The following is a 21,248-nucleotide window of genomic DNA, read 5'->3' as shown; positions in this document are numbered from 1 at the left end:
CGTAGCTGCCAGCTGGAAATAAGCCTTTTTCAGGCGAAAAGGCTCTCTTCAGGACTGTTCACAAGGGCTTAGGCCGTATATTTAACCTGCTTATTTGCACATTAAGAGACGACTTGATTCCATCTGCTGCTGCTGTCTTTAACAGCACCCAGACTTTAAGCAGCGAAACTCTTTGCACCGAGTGGAAGTGTTGGAAAAGCTGTGATCCACCTCACCGACAGCTCAGGCGGTGCTGCCAGGAGGGGGCAAACACCGCATCTCACCCTGGCCCCTCGATTGTGACAGAAAAAAAAAAAAGACTTTTGTTTTTTTAGGCTGGGAAGCACCCAAAAGCACATCACCCTTTCTGCTTAGCCCTTGGGAGAATAAGATTTTCAGAGGGTACGATCCAGTGCTTTTGTTATTTGCATTTCTTTACATCGGTGATGTCAAGCATGGTATTTAAAATTACATTATCTTTGGAATTGGACAACTTGGTTTTATTTTGTAAGTCATCCCAGTCCAGTTTTATGGTGTCTCCATTTTACCACTAGAAAATAAATAGAACAAAGGTGTGTGGAAACGTCCCCATAGGAAAGAGAAATCAATGACTTTACAAAGGCAACATTGTCCTTTCCAAGCTAGACACAATGCTGTTTTGTTCTCCAGATGGAGATTTCAGCTGGGACATCTGCACATGGAGACCCCAGTAGTCAAAACACTGCACCAAGCTTGCTTGTGAAGAGTGGAATGGTCCCATTTAAGCCAGTGTTTACAGGCATTGCTGAAGTGCTTTCTGACTGGAGAGGGGTCACAGAGAGGAGTACTGGCTCTTATGTTTGTTGTCCAGCTTTGAACAAGAGTTCTAGACGAAGCAGAGGATGCACTTCACATCCTGGTAGGATGGAAGGCCTCAAAACATGCTAATCCGCATGAAGCACCAGCAACCTTGCGTCGCTTACTGTTACAACATACCCATTTAAAAATATTAGAAGGCCACTTCTTCTGGCTTGGATGTAATTACCCAGGATGTCAAGAGCAGAATGAGGAAGAGCACAGCAGATGCAGAGGACAAGTCCCCAGCTCTCTTTGAGGATAATGAAAGCAGAGAGCACTCTGCATCTTGACTGCAGCTGATGGATGTATTTTGCTTGTTATTAATACTTAGCTAATTGCACACCCAAGGGAACGGTGGTTTAAATTATTGCACAAGCTGTCATTGAGTGGCCTGGTTATTTAAAAGTACTGGTTTGTTTCTCTGCATCCTGCACAGATTGTTGTGTAGGAAAACATAGTTGTACTTCTGGTTTTTAACTCATCGTTGTAAACAGCATTTCTGCTTACTCCTGCTGCGTATGTGGGGCAATGGGACAAGGTGTAACAGATAATATCTACTTCCAGGGAACAGATTAATTCTTATACTTTGTCATTTGTTCCATTTAATGAAACCTGTTGATAAACAAACAAACAAACAAACAAAACCCCCTCCCACAACTAAACCAAAACCAACCAACAAACCAAATGACTCTACCAACTAGAGAGCCATTTGAAACATCTTTGAAGTAACTATATGTATGCATGCCTGTGGCCTGGTTCTCTCACTCAACTCTGTTTTTTTCCTTTCACAGAGCTCTCTCCCTACTATTTTTATTTGCAGTCACCAAATCAAGATTCATTTATATGCCACTACAATAACTCCTATAGTTTTCCTGGGTTAATTTGTGACTTACACTGATGCAGAAGAAGAATCAAACCTTTCTGCCCCCCAGGATTTCATTCATAGTGAAGGAAGTCAGAGAAGAAAAGCAAATGACAGATTCATTACTGTGTGCCATGTTACCACAACAAAAAACCCACAAGCCTTGCAGCCACTTGGCAAAGCACATGAGCATTCCCTCTTGTTATTGTCAGCCCAGAAATGAGACAGGGTATTACCATGTTCAGGGTAAATGTTTCATCAGATTACTATTGCAATTGCTAAAAGCATCCTTGAACAAATTCATGATTAGCCATATGGGTTTATCCATATTGTCTCTGCCACAGGAGGATACTGGGAGTGGCAAATCCAGACTTACATCACTGTCTTTCTCCTCAGGCTGACTACAGACTTGATGCTAATCAAATCCTGTGTAATACTGACCAAGACAATACAGCAGGCTTTGTCTTAAAAAAATCATACCCCAGACAAGTTTGTGTCATTTATTTTTCTGTAGTATACATAAACGTAAATAACACATTTGCTTTCATGGACTATAGATAATAAATCTGATTTGTTTTTATGATTAATATTCCCCTATCATGTCATCTCTGCCAGTACCAATTAGCTCCTCAGAAGTCAAATAATTCCTGTATCCCAACTGATGATCATGTAAAACCACTATGAATTCTACAGAAGAAATTCTGCAGACAAGCTCTAAAAAGGAGATCTATAACAATGGTTAGACTACTTCAGATTCCAGAAATATTTGTGGAACATTGTTAAATCCAAACTTTTTCAGATTAAAACAAACTACCTCACAGCTGGTATCCTTTGCCAACGTAAGTTAGTCTTTCATTCCAGTCCTGGTTTCATATTCTTTAGAAGATAAAGTTCTCTTAAACAGTAGTGGTCATGGGCCTTGAAAACACTAAAAATTACTATTTCTGCAGACACACCTTACTGAAGTGCCTATTTATATTATAGGGAATATATAAACATTTGAATGTCCAAATCTCCATATTTTAACTCTAGATCTGAGCACTTTTACATTAAAACTAGCCTGTATATTCTTTATGCTTACAAACTGCAAAGGCTTAAACAGAGAAAGGGAGCTAGAGAAGTCATGGAGCAAACAGAACTGTGGAGGATGATGGTTCAATTCCTGCTCTGCTGTACACATCTTATGTAATCGTGAACCAGTCACCAAAGGCCTGATTCTCCTGTGATGGGGAGATAGTAAACAACAATGATTTCATTCTCTTTCCTACCTGTAAAGCACAGTGTGCAGCAGAGACACCACGAGAGTGTGTATATAAAATGGTGAGAGATACCTGAGTGGTGTGGTGGTATGTACAGACCAGATAAATGCCTAAAATAGATGGAGATGGAGTTTTCTTCACTTGTAAATATGCCTCCAAGAGTAAAGTGAGCTACAACAGGAAAATCCAATTCAAAGATTTTTTTAAAAAAGCTCTTTTTTAAAGAAAAATCAGAGCCCCAAACCAGAAAAGAGAATCAGGGGATCAGGAAATGCCATTGCTGTAACAAACCCAGTCACAGTATAGTTGGCATTTGCACTCTAGCTTGAAATGTGCTCTTGAATTGTGACTTTCAACAAGAGCTGCGTTCTTTTATTGGGAAGCAGCTGTTACAGACAATGTAAAACTACCATGTCAGAACATGGATTCTCCTAAGTAGACAGTAAAGCTCAGCTATAGCAACAAGAGCTTGAAGTTTTGTTCAGACGAGGCCTACATTAGGCCTTTCACTCTTTTACCTAAACAGTTGTTGAACATGTGAGTTCTGCTAGAAATATACTGCTCTCATTTAGATACCTACTCTCATTAACAGAGACTAGTAGCATTATTAATAAAACACTACATTTCTGCTTATCTTTTACCCAATGTAATCATCTTGTTACATAAATGGTCAGAGCACTAAAGTATAATTGAATGCTACACAAAACTGTATATTCTATTTCAAGTTACTTGGTTTTGCTAAAAAGGAAAAATGCATCATGAAATTAGGAGCAAAGCAGGTTTCTTTAGATTCTAAATTAGAAAAATTGTAGCACCTCAATGTAATACTTTGGTTACGGTGGACTTAAAAAAAATAAGCACCAAGAAAATGCATTACCATGAATTATTATTATTATCACAGCAGATTACTGTGAGGTTTTCTGGCAGCAGACAACTTGCACCATGAGCTGCAGTCTTGAAACAGTCTGTGACCTGCAGACACATGTGACTCATACCATGTACCACCCTATAAATACAGAGCTTCATTTGCTCAGAAAGCTATATTCTATTCAATTAAACCACTTCTTGTTACCTTGGTCTCCTGTTCCCTACCCCCTGAGCTGTATACAGTATTAGCACTTACTACTGATCACTTTTCTTCTGGAATAGTTGTGTACCAGTTGTGCATATCATTGTTTTTACTAAAAATTATTGCTATCTCGTATAAAAGATTCTATATAGTCACTGAAGAGATTCTATTTAGTCATTTCTTGCCATAAAGTAAGGTTGTTCCTGAATGGTATTGTCCCACATTCAGTAGAAGGTTGTCTCAGTCTGTGTAATAGGATAAACAGCATTTTACTCAGTCTCACTCTTCAAATTTTTCTCTGGTATAAATATTCCATGCAGGTCCAGATGCATTTCTACATTTATTATGGCTCGGCCCAATTCCTTGAATGTTTTAGCATCCAAGACAAGTAGGTAGGGAGCTTGCTTTGGATCAGTCATCACAACACAGGATAGAACAATACCTGTGACATACAAATGAAGAATCAGAAACACATACTAGTTGAAGCAAGCAGAAAAGGTAACACTTTTTGTCCTAAATGTTTCCTTAGGAAACTCTTGGTTCCTAAGAATTTTAGGACACAAACTGAAAGTGCTTACTAGATCAAGAGTTCTACAGAGAGTGCTAAAGAACTAATTAATGCTTCTCGTCTGTGCTTTTTTGCAGTCTGCCTGCAGTTCTTTGGGAAGGGAAAAGGCCAACCAAGTTGTGTGCCTGGCAGTTTTGGGACTCATCTTTTGAGCTGTTTGCCATTTGCCTTTGCAAGGAGTCACAGTCTGTTCTGAGAACAGAACTGCATCAAGATCACAGGGACACTTGCAGTGCCACTTAATGTTCTGTATCTGCATGTGTAACAACACTGACTTCCTACAGCTTCAGCTGCTTCAAACCATTGATAAATTCAGCTCCAAGAGGCTGTCTGGAAAGTCCTAAGCCTTTGGTTTATTGTTTATGGCTACCTTGGGACATTACACAAGCTAATTTCGGTCTATTGTTGCTTGGGGGTTTTTTGGTCTGCATAAGTAAAATGGCTGGTGCTAATTTTAATCTCACAGTGGAAGCGTCAACCCAGCTTTCTTGACCGGAAATAATGAAATGATTCAATGCAAAACTGATGCCACCCTAGCTTTCAGAATGTTATCATTATTTTACCGTCATCCTCTTCTCTCGCATCAGGGCTGGGAACAAAAACAGGCTCAGATGGCCAGCAGTGGTCCTCTCCCCACTGGAGTGTTTCCTTTGTCTGCACATTAAATTTTACAATCTAAATTATTGAGACCAGGAAAGAAAAATGTCAGTGACCCAGAGAGTGGTTTGTTCCAAAGGTACAACATGAACAGACTGCTGGCATGGGGGGCTAATAAGAGCTAAGGAGCAACAAGAGATGCTTCATCACAGGAAGGGAACACCTGGAGCATGTTAAGCTTGAGAGTCACAGAACTCACAATGTTCTTTTAATTTCATTTAATCAGATTTCAATTGCATCTTTCATTTATGGGCTATAAGTATTTTACAAATACTATCAGGTCATAAGAGAACCTTCTCTATGAATAATGCCCTCACTATGCAGGGGAAGAAGCTGAGGCCAGAACATTTAAGTGACTTGGTCCAAATCACTGCAGTTCTGTAGTAAAGCAGGAAACAGGATTTAAACATTGCATTTTCTAATCCTGTGAATTATTTTCCTTTTATTGTGACCTCAATAGTTCCCAAGGCCTTCTATTGTTAAGTAGGGTAGATATATGCCCAAACAAAAGCTTATAATAGTAATGTACAAAGATCAAACCAATGGGGCAAGAATTCCTCACAGATACTGGTATTTACTGGAGGAACAGCATACAGATTTTCATCTCATTAATGGGTTGAGTGCCTGATCAAACCAATTGCCAGTGGGGATGCATGGCATTTGCAGTTCAGTTTCATTAAGGCCTTTTCCCTACCTTTTCATATGCAGTTACCTTCTTTCCTCATTTAGTCATTACTCAAAAAATACGTTTACGAAAAGAAGAAACTATTCAAATTACTGGAGGAAGAATTTGGAACAATTCTCCCTTCTACCCAAGATAACAGCAATTTTGCTGACAGACTTTACCTAAGGATTAGACACAGTTGTTGTTGTTGTGCTTGCATTCATTAAAGAGCATTGATGTGAAAAAAAACCCAACTTTTAACAGCAAGTTTTATTATATTTAAGTCAAGCAGGGACTATCTATACTGGAAATCACAAACTTGCAGATTTGTTTGAGCTACTGTCAGATGTGCTGCAATAAATTTTCTTGCATCATGCAGAACTCCAGCTTTATTTTGTAATCACTTGTGGTAATTAAATAGAACCAGCAGTGAACTCCATTTGTGCTGCATTATAGTCCCAGAATATGAGTATTAAAGAGGGTGTATGTCTGTACAATACTCTTACCTTCAACTATTAATACTTTTTATTTTGATCTCTTTGTACTACTGGCTGTCTCCTGAAAAGCTGGCACCATGCATACACAAATGAAGCATTTGCCTCGCTTGAATACAGAATTAACCAGCAAAAGACAAATCTTTCTGAAAAATCAGATATTAGTTTAATATTTTGAAATTATTAGATGCTGTTGCAATAACTTGGGTTTTTAATTAGTTTTCCTAAAGGGCAAAAATATTTCAGATGTATCTCTGCCTGGTACTTATTTTCCCTACTCTCTCCTTTGTAGCTCTTGACACACTAGAGAAATTCAGCCCAATTTAACAGAAAAGTGAGGTCTTAGTAACTACTGTGTTCAAGAGAGTTGGTGGTAATATAAAGCTGGGTAAAGAAGCCTGAATTTATTAATACATTTTGAGGGAAATGGTACAACATGATCTCACCCTTTGAAAGATTTAGGCATTTCATGTTTCTTTGCATGTGATGAATGTATATTTGATCTCAACCTCAAACAGTTATTCTGTGATTCTGTGATTCTGTGCTTGACCTACCAATAGGAAAAGTTTTGACAGAAACACAAGCACTATTGAATACTCGAGAACCCCACCTCAAGTCACATCTGTATGAAAGCATTTGTTCTGTTGTCTATGGAGCTACATGTTTTTAACAGCTGATCATAATGTTCCACACTTTCAACTAGTGAGAGGAAGATATATTGTTGCCATAGTTTGGAAATCATACAAGTAAGAGACCATGTATGTCCAACTTTTCACCTCCCTGCCTTCAGGTGCTGAAGTTATGAACATCATACACAGCTGCAGAGTCATCATTTAGAAGCTTTAACTTGATGCTGAAAAAAGAGTTCTGTTTCTGGCTTAAGGACTACACACTTTGAATTCACATGTATAAATGCAGAGTAGGTCATGTTTTGAGCCAAACTAGTGAAGCATGGTCTACCTATAACTGCTTTAATTTGATTTGTGTTCTATAAACAGAGTTTCTGCTTTGGTAAATGTTAATTTTACCTTTGCAGGAACTGGATTCCACTGGACTTTTGTTGCAAAGACGTACTTGTATTTTTTGCCATTATAGTCATAGTTGATGCGAGGCAGTTCTATCCCTGGGTAAAATAAAGTGAAAGGATTAGGAACAAGAGAAGAAAAATATTTCAAATGTAGATTTACATATGCCAGCCTTCAGGAAGTTTTGCCCTCTGAGAAACCTTGACAATGTTTAAAACAGTTGCATAGCTTTTCTGTGCCTGAATTTCTAAAAAGCTGAAGATGGGTATTAATACAATATAATGAAGCCAGGGTTGTTAGTTCAAAACTGGTAATTTTTCATTCTTACGTATTCATTAGATTGGAACTTATGAAGGCTTCTTGGGTTTGTTTCTTTTTTTTTTTTTTTCCCCTTTCTTCATAAATACACAAGATGTGAACATGTGAGATAGAACTTGAGGCTCCCATTCTAAGAAATTCATTTCACTTGGGTAAATTTATACCCTTTACATATTCCTGTTATATCCCCTACAAAAAGTTTACAAATCCTCTTTCAAATACAATCTTTATAAAATACAACAATAACTGAAGTCACCATTTGTAATAGACCTATTTAACTAAAATTCTGCTTATAACAGGTAGATTTGCAAGCTGTATTCATAGCTGTAAGATCAAACTTGGGATCTTGTATTAATATAAAACTGACATAATTTCAGACACAGGATTTCATTCTTGATAAACATATATCTGAGAGGTTCAGGGCCATATATTACTGGATAGGCTCAGTGGAGGGAAGTAAAGAAGGGAAAGATACTGTCAATACCTATGCTAATCATATTCATTAGAAGTTTTCATTAGAATTTCTCTTAGCTTTATAAAGATCTTACATAAATGAACAGCATTAGGCATTATTAGAATGTGTGTGCAAGAGAAGATATTTGAGATTTGTATAATGGGTAGTCTCACCTTCACATAGTGTTTCAGGTTGGCAGTAGATGCTGCCATCTTTCTCTTTGACAGCAGTTGCAGTTGATGGAAGCGTGACTAAATTAGAACCTACTTCGGCATCCTGAAAGAGACAGATGCTGAAAAAGTCATGTGTCTCTAAGAGTATGCTTCTAACTTAGAGCTTTCATCAAGTCTGATATCAATGTAGGCAATTTTGGAATGAAACAATCCATCTTCAAGAAGTTCCTTCTTGGCATTTATCTCGTAACATTAGATTCTGACCTTTCCATTGGAAATCTTGTTATGCTTGGAGGACTGACCAGCAGGTCAAGTGGGCTCGTTCTCCCCACTCTCATGAAACTCCACATGGAGTTCTGGGGACCCAGCATAAGAAGGACATGAAGCTGTTGGATTCAGCCCAGAGGAAGGCCATGAAGATGATCAGAGGGCTGGAGCACCTCTCTTATGAAGATGGGGTGAAAAAGTTGGAGTTGTTCAGCCTGGAGAAGACAAGGCTCCAAGAAGACCTTATATCAGCCTTCCAGTACCTAAAGAGAGCCTACAAGAAAGCTGGTAAGGGACTTTTTATAAGGGCATGTAAAAGCATGCAGGATAAGAGGTAATGAGTTTAAACTGAAAGAGGGGAGATTTAGATTAGATGTAAGGAAGAAGTCCTTTACATTGAGTTGGGTGAGACACTGGAACACATTGTCCAGAGGAGTTGTGGATGCTCCATCCCTGGAAGTATTCAAGGCAAGGCTGGATGAGGCCTCGGGCAACTTGGTTTAGTGGAAAGTGCCCCTGCCCATGGCAGAGGGGTTGGAACTAGATGGTCTTTAAGGTCCCTCCCAACCCAACCCATTCTATGATTCTATATCATAGAATAATATTTTTCAATTACCCTGAGCCTTTAGAAAGGTTTAGGCAGACAGGGCACAATGAATGGGTGACATAGTTTGTGAATTACGTATCCCACTAAAAGTCACCTGGATTTTTTTTTTCCACCTGCTATAAATCAAGTGCAAAAATAGGTGCAATGCACTCCTGGTTGCAGAATTCTTCAGAGTGCAGGGTACTTTGATAGCTGGTGTGATCTAACACACCCTTTGTCACTGCTGCATAACTGTTTTTGAGACATGAACAAAGCAGCAAGATCCTAGGATGCTGAAAGAAAAAGCATTATCCATTCCCGATGTATCAGGCAGAAACTTGCCCAAGATGCTGGGCTGTGTAAAATCTTCTCAGCAAACAATTATTTAGAATGATGTTTTAAGTTAAACTGCAAGATAAAATCTTTCCTGTTCCTGATAAATCTCACACTTAAATGAAATTTAAGTTTAATAAAAACATTGCAATAGTTGGGAGTGTGCTTATATTATATATAGGCTTCCAGTAAAGTGGAAGAAACAGATGAGGTCTTGGGTGACAGGTTGGACTTTGATGATCCTTGAGGTCTTTTCCAACCTTATTGATTCTGTGCGATTCTGTGATTGTGGAAAACCTCATGCAGACCCCTCCAGTCAACAGCCAGGTTGATAGGTCTGCTTGTACTTGGCAACATTTTACAAATAATCTGACTGGTAAGGAAATGATATGTGCTCCATAGCCCTGTCCTACACAATGGATGGTATCAAAACCTAGATCCAGGTAATGGTCCAGCTGCTCAGTGCTGTTTCTCACCATATATACACAAAACAGAAGTCCTGCACATTTTGTGTACATATTCTTTACAAAGAATCAGAAATCTGCACAGAGGGGCTGGCAACTAATAATTCACCCATTATTCACACTGCTGTATTTTAAATTACTGATCAAAGAACAGATTAAAAAGCCATTTTCTTTTTACCTTGTTATACTGCAGAGGAACAACAAATCGTTTGCAGGTTGGTGTGCTGGAAAGCTTGTCATTCTCTTCAAGGTATTTGTTTAGGTTTTTTAAATAGAACATATCATATAAGCTATTGTCTGCATAGGCAATGAGATCAAAAACAATGTGGCCATCCTCTTCATAAGCATTGACATGGTGATAAAACACCATAGCATCAGTACAAAACTTGGTGGATACTTCCTTTTTAGTCTTCCTGTCTACAAAATGAAACCATGTCTGAAAGAGGAAACATTATTTAAAATCATTAATGTTCATCAAATATACATAGTAGCCATCAACATTCTAATGTATTGCCTGTTTATACTGAAGCATATTAAAATCTCAGGCTTTGCTGCTAGGAGACAAGAGGTTCTAACCTGAAGACCAAAATATTCAGGAGTTAAATGATTGTGGAAGTGCTTTAAACTCATTTTACTGTTGCAAATTACTGTTTGGGCTTGGCTAAGGATTGAAGTTTTCTGGTAAAACCAGGAAAATCCTCTGTTCTATTTTTAAGTTAAATAAATCTGCCTTAGTCCAGAGTCTCTGTAGTGCCCTGTCCTGGTGCCCTCTACCCCAGCATGCCCCACATCAATGGCCACAGCATGCAGAAATAAGGTCCCCAGAAAACAAGTTTTTTCCTCAGCTGCCACAGTAAAAGACTGTCCTTTTGTTGGATGCAGGCTTTTCCACCAGTCTAGCTCTTTTATCTGATGGATCTACAGCAGTTCCCATCAACAGTTACAGTATTTTGTTTAGAGCAGGAGAAACTGTGTGTGTCTGGGATGCTAGTGTGGTTTTGAATTTCTCTGCTATCACACAATGCTTCTAGCAAGGCCAAACTATCCCCTTTCTTAAGCACTTCAGCATCAGACAGTAAAATTTCTAGTGATGGGTGATAGTGTCCAAAACCCACAACATCAAAAAAAAAAAAAAAAAAAAAGTGCAACACAAAAGCCAAGGATTGAAAAAAAAAAAAAAAAGAGGGATTACTGAAATTCATGAACAAGACGAAAAGGAGAACAGTGTGGAAGTGGTGACTGGCCTGTCTATCTTTCAGCATTAGGAAAAATACCTTATCTTCCTTATTATAGGAAAGGCAGGAAGCCCAGTTCACATGTCGGATGTAAGCAGTTGCCAGTTTGATAATATCCAGTCTGAATGGCTGCTCAATGAAGATAATGTAATTTTCTGTCATTCCAAAGCTATGGTAGTAGCTTGGGTGGAGCAGAGAGCGAGAAGGGATGGAGCATACCACTTCCATATGTTTAAAACAAGATTTCTTCTTTTCTTTTTCTGAACACAAATGATAAAAACCAAAGTTATATTTATAATAAATCCCAATCCAATCTTGGTTTTGGGTTTCTCACATGTATGAAGTTGTAAAGAACAGGCTCCTCTTAGTTCTTCACAGACTGAAATGTCCTGTTTACACAGTACTCAAGATGAAGCTTTATGATCGTACATGCCTAGACAGGCTAATCAGTTAAATGTCAAGTTGACAATAAGTTAAAATTACAAAATTAACACAATTGGTTTCTAGAAGAGCTGTATCACCACCATTTAGCCTCAGAAGAAAGGAAATTGCTAACAAGTTGTGACACTGACACACAAGTGTCTAGAAAATACTGATTAGCAAAGACATATCTTACCTGGCACGGAGGGAGGAATCTTAAATAGAACGTATTTTGTCTTCCCTTTATCAGCTATTGAAGTGCCCATGTTGAGAGTATTTCCATCACTGTCATAGTGTGGGTGAGAAGTTGCCATATTTACAGCTGTGTATTTGCTGTAGTCAACCTGGAAAATTATACAATAGGAGATTTTAGAGATGTGTGAGAGAATCAAAATTGATCTCAGTTAACACCACAAATCCACCAGCTTTTTAGCACTGGCAGCCTCTTACTGGTACCCTGTTTTCAAAAGGCCTTTACATTTAAACAATTAAGCCAACTGACTTATGTAGCTACTCACATGATTTCCTAAACCAAAGCTAAAACAAGGATCCGAATTACATTCACCTCGCCCTTGCAGCCACAACAATCCTCTTGCAAGAGAACAGGAGGTTTGGCTAAAGCAGTTACTCTGCAAATGCCCATTTCATCCTGAAAGCAGTTGGTTGAATAGGGCTATGAGTCTAGAAATATTCTGGAGCAGGAAGATTTCCATTTGATTTAAAGCTTGGTTGATTTAAAATACCCCAAACTGTACTGGAAAACCTGTGCATGCTAGGAAAAACCTCATTGTATATTCCAACGTGTCAAGATTTCATTTTAATAATTAAATAATATCTTACATAAGGTACTTGAAAGGTAGTCATGTAACTGACCTACTGAATTGTTTAATTATGCAAATCATTTGATAATGACAGATGCACAATAAGGGAAATAGTCCAAAATAAGCACGTCATAAGCATGATATGTGGTATTATTCCTGCATCCTGGCTAGGTTATGTACAAGAGAAATTGTCCAAAGCTAAGCTTTTCCTAAACTCCCTGGGATTTAACTTAAAAAACCAGTATCTTCACAATTTCATTTGCCATGAAACTAAGGGAACAGCAGAAGAAGAAAAGTATCTTTCCAGTTTTGTGTCCTACATGTTAAAGGATCCTTATGAGTCAGCCTGAAACTGCATTCATTAGCAGGTCAGGAACCAGGATGACAGACCGTTGTTTATACCTTCTCTAACGTCTCCAGAGTCTTCGGATCGATTTTCCTGATGAAGTTAGTCTCACTGGTAGCATAAAAATCATCCCCGGTTCTCATAATGTTGATCAGGCAGTTGTCTGTGAACTCAGGAATGGTGTGAGACAAATAGGTGAATGCCCTGTACAGAGAGAAAGTCCATATGGGTTCACTAGAGCAGCAGAAGCCATCCCAGCAGGGCAGGCTGTGCACAGCAGCAGGGTCAAAGAGCTGGGTCTGTTCCTTCCCTACTGTGCCCTCTTCTGGCAGCTCCACGCTGCCTCAGTGGAAAGGGTGGAAAAGTGGAGGAGATGGACTTCTTCAACGCCCTTGGCCTAAGGACATGCATGCAACACTTTTTCCACACACAAAGGGCATGCAGGTCCAGTCCTGCTGTCAGCTGTAACATAGGCACTGGTTGATCAGGATGGGCCAATTAATGCTCTCCTGTGCACACCTCGCGAGAATTTGGCCTAACAGCCTCTCCCCAAAAGATGGTAGGTTTTTCAGGGTATATTTTCATAAAATACATGAATTCATATACTCCTGATGGAACATTTTTGTTCCTGGTGTTATCCTGCATCACAAGCACGACTTTGAAGAAGATTCGACTTCATGTATGGGCTTGACAGTTTGCCTTATTAGTGTAGGAATTTATCGTCCTCACTGGAAGCCAAGATAAATGTGCTGAATAACCCTTTTGAACTTAAAATATCAGGTGATCACACAATGGCTTACACCTTTCATCCTTTCTAAAGGTATCAAAGTAGCTATGGCAGTGACCCCAAATGGTTCTGACTCTGAACATTAGCTGAGGCCAGGTACAGTCCTCTGAAGCACTGCACCTGACTCAAGAAACTATGGAAATTTCTCATCACTTCCTTCTTCTTTTTTTTTTTTTAAAGATGGTCTTTAATTCAGAAGTTTTTCTAGTTTATTTTTCAGTTACTGATGCTTTTCTTCTTTACGTGAACACACTTTTCATATATCCCTTCCCCAGCTTTTCAGCTTTTCCTTTCCTGCTGCTTCTCCCCTTACAGAGTATCTTTTTTTATAATCTTCCGTGAACAAGTGAAAAAGAAAATATCTGGATTTTCAAAATTACAACTAAATCTACTTCACAGTCTCACAGTATATCAGAGCTTGGAAGGGACCTCAAGAGATCATCAGGTTCAACCCCCCTGCCAGAGCAGGATCACTTAGGGTAGTCTGCACAGGAATGCATCCAGATGGGTTTTGAAAGTCTCCAGAGAAGGAGACTCCACAACCCCCCTGGGCAGCCTGTTCCAGGGCTCTGTCACCCTCACTGGAAAGAAGTTTCTCCTCATGCTGAGCTGAAATCTTCTCTGTTCTAGTTTGAACCCATTGTTCCTTGTCTTACCACTGTGAACCACCCAAAAGAGCCTGGCCCCCTCCACTTGACACCCACCCCCTCAGATATTGATAGACATTGATCAGATCCCTTCTCAGTCTTCTCTTCTCAAGACTAAACAGCCCCAGGGCTCTCAGTCTCTCTTCATAGGGGAGATGCTCAAGTCCCCTAATCATCCTCATGGCAATTTGGCAATACTTGCAATAGTGAGTAACACAGCAAATATTGCTAATAAAATTAACTTAAAATATTTGCCTGAGAATCACCCATAGAGACTACAGTGCTGGATGGATCTCTTGGCCTTTTCAATAATTAGCAATTGTACACGTACAAAACTAATTTTGTGTATTAGTACATATGCGTCAAGGGTAAACAGAAAGACATCTGTGCATCAGAGAGAAGTAGAGAGAAGAATCTTGTGGAAAAAGCATTGCTTACTTGGCAAATATGTTTTTGCATGGATCTGGGTAAGCCATAGTTCCAAACTCAGACACCATGATTCGGTTTGCTTCTACATTGCAGTTGTAGGTGTCACTCCGGAGATACTTACTTCTGTAGTAAACTTCACCTGGCAAAGGCCAAACAGGTTTTGATCACATTTTGTGCAGGGTTCTTCAGAAAAAGAGTTTCTCAAGCAGCTGCCCCTCAGCTAAGAAAAGTGTGCAAAGAACCCAACAGTGCCCCTAAATCCCTGCTTTGGAAGGCATTTTCAGCTCTCTAAGGGACCCAAGACTGTTCTTGTGCCTGCTGAGATTAGTAACAATTTGCCTGCTTCCTTGTCTCCCTGAGCATTCAGACAGTATTGAGGGACCAGGGAGAGGAAAGGAGGGATTTAGAAAAACTCCTCCAGTAAGCTAAACCAATCTGTGTACAAATGATTAATTGTACATCAAAGTGTGGGTGGTGATAAATCTGTGTTGGCAAAATTTAGTTATGAGAGATTAACAGATTGCTTGAAAGAATCAGTGCCCATCATAACCAATTTTATGGACCACTGTTCGTGAACTAACTGAGCTCTCCTTGCTTCAGGTAAGTACAATATATTGGCAATTTAAAAACACTGGTCATTTCTTCATAGGTCATTCAGGTAAGGACAGAGAGCTGGACAGGCAAGGAGATTCTGCAGCTGCATTAAATGCCTCTTGTCACAGAGAGAAACAAAAATGTACTAAGGATGGAGCATGACAGTGGTAAAACCCAGTTCTTTTACACAGGCATACTTTTTGCAGCAAGAATCTAGGTGTAAAACATTCTGTCTCACACTGTAAAACAGCTGAACTGATTTAAAAAAAAAAAAAAAGAAAGAAAGAAAGATGCTTTATCTGAAAACAAAAATTGGAATTGTTTTGGACAGAACTGTTGCCTCTTTTCCCTCCATGAAGTTGACAAGTAGGAGGACTGCTTGTAGGGGTGTCAAGTATACATAAGTGAGGTTTGATATGTGAAGTGACACAGTGGCCCAGTTTCTCCCTTGGCTGCTGTTAGAGCTGCAGCTAAATCCCAGACAGGGAATGTTAGTCTTCTCTGAAACTAGGTTGTTTAGGTACAACAGAAAAAAACCTCTGGATATTGCAGTGCTTTTGATTGATTCAGTTTGAGGCAACAGAGGTTTTGTTGCTGCAGGTGGAAGGCAAAGGCTGCCCTGTAGTACGTGCTCAGAGCTGGTTGCAGGCTGCCTGCAGTGCACAGTGCAGACTTTGGCACTCCAGAAAGAAGGATAGAATAGCCTCTCTCTGAAAATAGCCCTGCAGAAGATACTCCTTCTGCTGTGGGGAGTGAGGTGTTAGTGTATGTTTGGAGAGACTTTCCTCTAAGTCTCACCACACCACACAGGAAATCTGCAACATTCTCATCCTAAACAAAATCTGATGTGCAACCACTCACCATTTTTAAATGTAAAACTGTGCAGCAGAGCCATGCCATCAAACCAGTGGTTGTATGTGGTGTCTCCTATTGTGTGCATCCCTGGGCCATTTCGGAGAAGTATCCCTTGCAACCAAGTGGGCAACTGACCTGCAAACAAAAAGAAAATACCAGTGTCCATTCCATTAGGTGAGGGCCTTGTTACAGGACAATTTTCCTTAGGGCTTCCCACAGGCAGACAGACTGTGTGTGCAAAATCAAGATTTGTAATAGCACATAATTATGTTGGAGCTTGGGTTAACAAAAATACAACCTGATAAAAAAAGTGGCACTAGGAATATTGCTATATGAGATTACTATAGGAAGATGAGATTGCTGGAAAGTAATTTGCTAACTATGAGGAATTGAATTCAAGTTGGACCTTTCTTTCCTGCACTCAGATTTTAAGGTGATACATTTAAATCCCTTTGCTCATGCCAGGAAAAGCTAGAGCTTATCAGAAACAAACATATTTTATATGACTTGCATTGGCCTTCAGTACATCAATTTAAATTTCAGGATAAATTCCAGTAAAAATGCCATTAATTAAATTACACAACATAATGCAGTGTCACTTTGGGAGTGCTTTTCTGACACTAGTCAGAATGTTGGTGTTTTAAATGCAAACAAAGGGTAGGAGTATTATACTGAAAATATATAAATACTGTTGAGGTTTGAATATGGAATGTTTCTCATCAAATCCTTGCAAAAAAATACATTACACACTATCTGAGACACAGAATAACAACAGTTAAAGAATATCATTGGGGTAAGGAGCTGAACAGAAGCACAAGAGATATTAAATTAAAAGCTTCACTGGCTTCTTTGTGCATAGGCCTCCTGAGGGAATATTTAAGATCCCATAGTACTTTTCCACACCATTTCTCTACTGTTGTCTCTGCTTAAAAAGCTATCCAGACTTTTTAATTCTCTTATCATTTAATTTGTGACCTCATGATGAATATGTTGACACACTTTCTTATTAATACACCCTTACAACAGATAGAAATGCCCTCCCATGAAAGTACTCAGTTTTATCAAGGCTGTTGCAGTTGCAGGTAGGCAACAATTGTTTTGCTGTGTAAGACTTTCTGAGATCCTTAAAGGGTCTTTGGCAACTTTCTGAGAGAATATTTCTGGAATGTTGAGCTTTTTAGGTGAAGGAGAGAAGGACGTTTGCCATTTCTTCAAACAAATGACATTAAGGACACAAGGGAAAGCCATTCAAATGCAAAGGAAGGATAAAGAGAAAATGTCAGCTTCACCTAAAATACCTTCTAACCAGCTAATATTGTATGCTGTCATACTCACACAATTTCATTAGGGTTATTATTCTGGAATACATGAGCAAGATAAAAAATTGTTGCCACAATGGATGGAATTATTATTATTACTACTACTACTACCACCATTGAAGAACCTTGAAAACCAACCCTTACTTGCCTTTCTAATACAAAAAGTTCCAATGCAATAATTATAGTACTTATTTTTGTATAAGATGAACAAAGTCTGATGTTTAAGACAGATAGTTGCACAAAACCTGAGTAACTAAAAATAGTTGTTGAGAAGACAGGGAGGAAACCACAAGTTAGCAGAAGAAAAGTTTCCTTTAGAGGGAAGAGGATTATGTTTTTCTGACTACTGAACATTAATTGCTGAACAAGTTTAGTTCCTTATATACCTAAAATGCAAGTATTTATCTTCTTTCCACTTCCCTTTCTACAGTTTTCTGTTACTTGGCAATAGAAGATTGCAGGCTTGGCTGTTTCTCCAATATTAGGGGTTGTGTTCCTGCTCTCCCACCAAGGCCATTTCTGATTGTGCATCTGTGCAATGAGCATGAGCTGCTGGTCATGCCCCAACAAACCTTTTGCTAACACTGAGCTGAGCTGACTGCATGTGATCTTGCTGCAAGCAGCCATTCTTTCCCTGTGGTGAAAATGTCATAGCTCTGCTGCACGAGATCACCATCATGCAAGAAAGAAAATATTTCTGCAATTCACTGAACATCTTGCAGCCTCTAGGGCTAAACATTTTGTTTAGACATTATTCCTCTACATCAAAATAATGATGCTCAGAAAGCTCTGGGACAGGCCAATAAAATAAATTTGCTGGAAGGGTGAAGAAGGGAATCTTCTTAAGGCACTGTGGTCTTGATGCAGCAGCTGGAAATTACAGAGTAATTCAGTGTAATTTCTGACATAATTCAAGTATGAGAAATGTGGAACAAAAAGTCATCTATTGAGATTTTCAGATGAAAATTCATCTTAGTGGGAATTAACAATTTCTGTAAATCACACTGGGTCCCAATCAGCATCCTAAAGTGTTTCAATGACTTTAAAAATCTGGACTTTGTACCTTATTTTTTTTTGCTTCAAACTTTTATCTGAAGTGGAAATAGTGATACTTTTCTGTACCACACGAGGACACAAAAGTGGCACTAAAATATCCAAGTATTTGGAAGTTTATTAACTCTCATAGCCACAGAGTCTCATCCAATCACATAGCTGCACATTGCTTACAAGAGCACGAGTTAAATTACGTCCAAGTTAGAAGTATGGGGTAATACTTACAGCGTAGACATTGAGCAATAAGGAGACAAAATACTGGCAGAGCTCATGTCTAGCAAAATATTTCAACTCAGTGTTCTCTGTAGTTTTTATAATTGGTAAATACTGATCAGGTCTGATAAATGGTTAGTTTGCAAACAACTTCAAAATGTTCCAATACTAAGTTTTTATCCTGAGGGGGAAAAAGAATAATTCAAAGGCATAAGCCCACTGCAAACAGTAACACAGCACTTTGGCTAACTTGAAGCAAAATCGTTTCCAATTCAGCCACCTAACTGTGCAACAACAAAGTCATGAAAGTTTTAAATGTCACCTTCTTAAGTCCTGTGCTTGGGAAGTGACTTTAAAGGTGGTGTTAGATGCCTACTGTTTCTTAGATTACATATTACAAACAATGCAGCGTAAACTACACAGGTTTTCTCAGCAACAAACCTCTCCTGTAGCTATAGCAAAAAACTCTTCTGTAAAGTAAAAAGTACTACAAAAATAGATTGATCAAGCATTCTTGCCTAGAAGGCCACTTTATCTTGATGAAGCAAGATAGGTTTTGCTGGATTAATTTCGGAACCTTCTTTTTAACGGCCGAGGGTGTAACCCATTACTACTGCTTGTCTATTCAGAAAAGTCTCTTGTTGAAAAGCCCCTATCTTAAAGATGTTCTCCAGGAGGCAAGGAAGAGTATGAGGACAGAGAGAGGGTAGGGAAGGGTTACAGAAAGGGGAAACCGAAAGCCTGAGCTAAGGGGGAGGGGGTGTCACCAGATTAAATCTTGAGACCTTGTCCTTGACAACCAAGTTCAGTGAATCCTTTTCAAACAGGCTTTTTGGAAAAGTACACTGCAATGCCCATAATGTGAGAAAAAGTCCCAAAAGTGGAGCACAAATGTTGTCTGAGATCAGCCCTTTAAACAACACCCACTCCACGTCTCACTTTCTGTTTCCCTTTCCAATGTTGTCTCGGGTGAAAAGTGCTGCAGCGTTGACAAAGCTGAAAATACCACAGTAACCACATGTGTTACATTTTCTTTCACTTACCTCGCACCTCAGCTTTTATGGGCTCTGGGTGTTCTTCTTTATTTCTACCAAACAGGTTGTCCGTCTCCATCTCCAGCTGTAATAACAGTTCCTGTGCTCTCTACCCAGCGGCTCCCGCAGCGGTAGCGGTCCCCTCCTGTCTGGGCTAAGAACAGCTCTTTCCTGTTACATAGAAAGATAAGGTCAAAGTGCAGTGCGAGCTAGTGGCTGGTGGCTTATAGACTGACAATTTATAATAGCTGATCTTTAATCCCTACCACATACACTATAATTCTTGAACATTCCCATTAAAATTAACTCTTTCACTGAAACAAAGGAGAAGTAAGAAAAATGTAACTGGTCTGTTTGCTCCTTGTGAAGCCACCTGAAGCACCAGACACACCCAAAGAGCCTGGGAGAATCATTCTGAAACATTCCCTTCAGCATTTCACATGAAATTTAGATACTGCATAGGGGTGCTTACCCCATTTGGCAGGTAGGGAGGGAAAAAACAAAGAAATCTCTAACCACTGTTTGGGATTTGACTCTTTGGGAGTGAGAAAGATTTCAGACCAGGGTGTCATCCTTCTCTTTCCATTCTGTGAAACATAATCTGGGCCGTTCTGTTAAATAACAACCTAGCATCACCAAACAGTTGTGTGCTGTATTTCTTTATATACAAGCTTTTCCAGGATGAACTGAGTGTCACATCTTGGAATCAAACATCTTTTCACAAGCAATCACTGTAACATATTCGCCCATATGTGACCTGAATCTGCTCTGTGAAAGTATAGCAAGAACCATTAAAAATAAGGAGGATTTTTAACTTCATGCTTTTGTTTCTAGATAAGGTACTTAACTGAGTTCAAAGTTGTTAATTTTAAAATCCTCTGGGAAAAGAATTATTTCAATATAAAGCATGTGATTGTAAAGCAAATCATAGGCTCCATTGACCATGAAGGATAAGAATACTCTTTGCACAGTTATATATTATGCAATTCATATCAGGTTACCCTAAAAGCCGATTTGTTTTTTCTTTCAGCTAAATCACAGTTGCTCCCAAAATGTTTTAACATCACTTCCTAAGGCTGACTGATCTTTTATATAGATACATTTTCATTTGATTTAAAGCACAATTTGTGCTACAGACTGCTCTGACACACTCATTACACGTTGCTCCTCTCTTCCTAACCTATTACCTCTTTGGCTTATCTTGACTTTGGGAGATCATCATGACAGCATGACTTGGTCACTGTTGGACTTTGTCATTGTTGGAAAGTATGGACAGAATCAGGTGATAACAAAATAAGAAGCCAGATTTAAAAAAAAAAAAAAAAGTTTTTTTTGGATTTAGTAGCATTAATAAATAGCAGGAATGAACCAGAAGGCTGCAGGAGATAAAGGGTATCAAAGTCCCCATATAGAGACATATGCAGTCCAGTTTGCTCAAGGCCTCATCCAACCTGTTTTTGAACACTTCTAGTGCTGAACCCTTCAG

General features: G+C 39.0%; 1 protein-coding gene across 1 annotated transcript; it reads right to left on the bottom strand.

The window, feature by feature from the left end:
• Positions 1–4,275: 4,275 nt before the first annotated feature.
• BCO1 (beta-carotene oxygenase 1) lies at positions 4,276–20,334 on the bottom strand. The gene is given in 13 exon segments (XM_054389818.1): positions 4,276–4,448; positions 5,138–5,249; positions 7,418–7,512; positions 8,360–8,462; positions 10,188–10,445; positions 11,284–11,504; positions 11,861–12,008; positions 12,888–13,035; positions 14,704–14,833; positions 16,150–16,278; positions 19,772–19,871; positions 19,873–19,933; positions 20,282–20,334. Coding segments are annotated over 13 exon segments (1,731 nt in total).
• Between the last annotated feature and the right edge of the window lie 914 nt (positions 20,335–21,248).

The sequence above is a fragment of the Indicator indicator genome, chromosome 19, assembly GCF_027791375.1.
Source record: "Indicator indicator isolate 239-I01 chromosome 19, UM_Iind_1.1, whole genome shotgun sequence".
NCBI classification, from domain to species: Eukaryota; Metazoa; Chordata; class Aves; order Piciformes; family Indicatoridae; genus Indicator; species Indicator indicator.
This window is presented reverse-complemented; position numbering and strand designations above follow the sequence as displayed.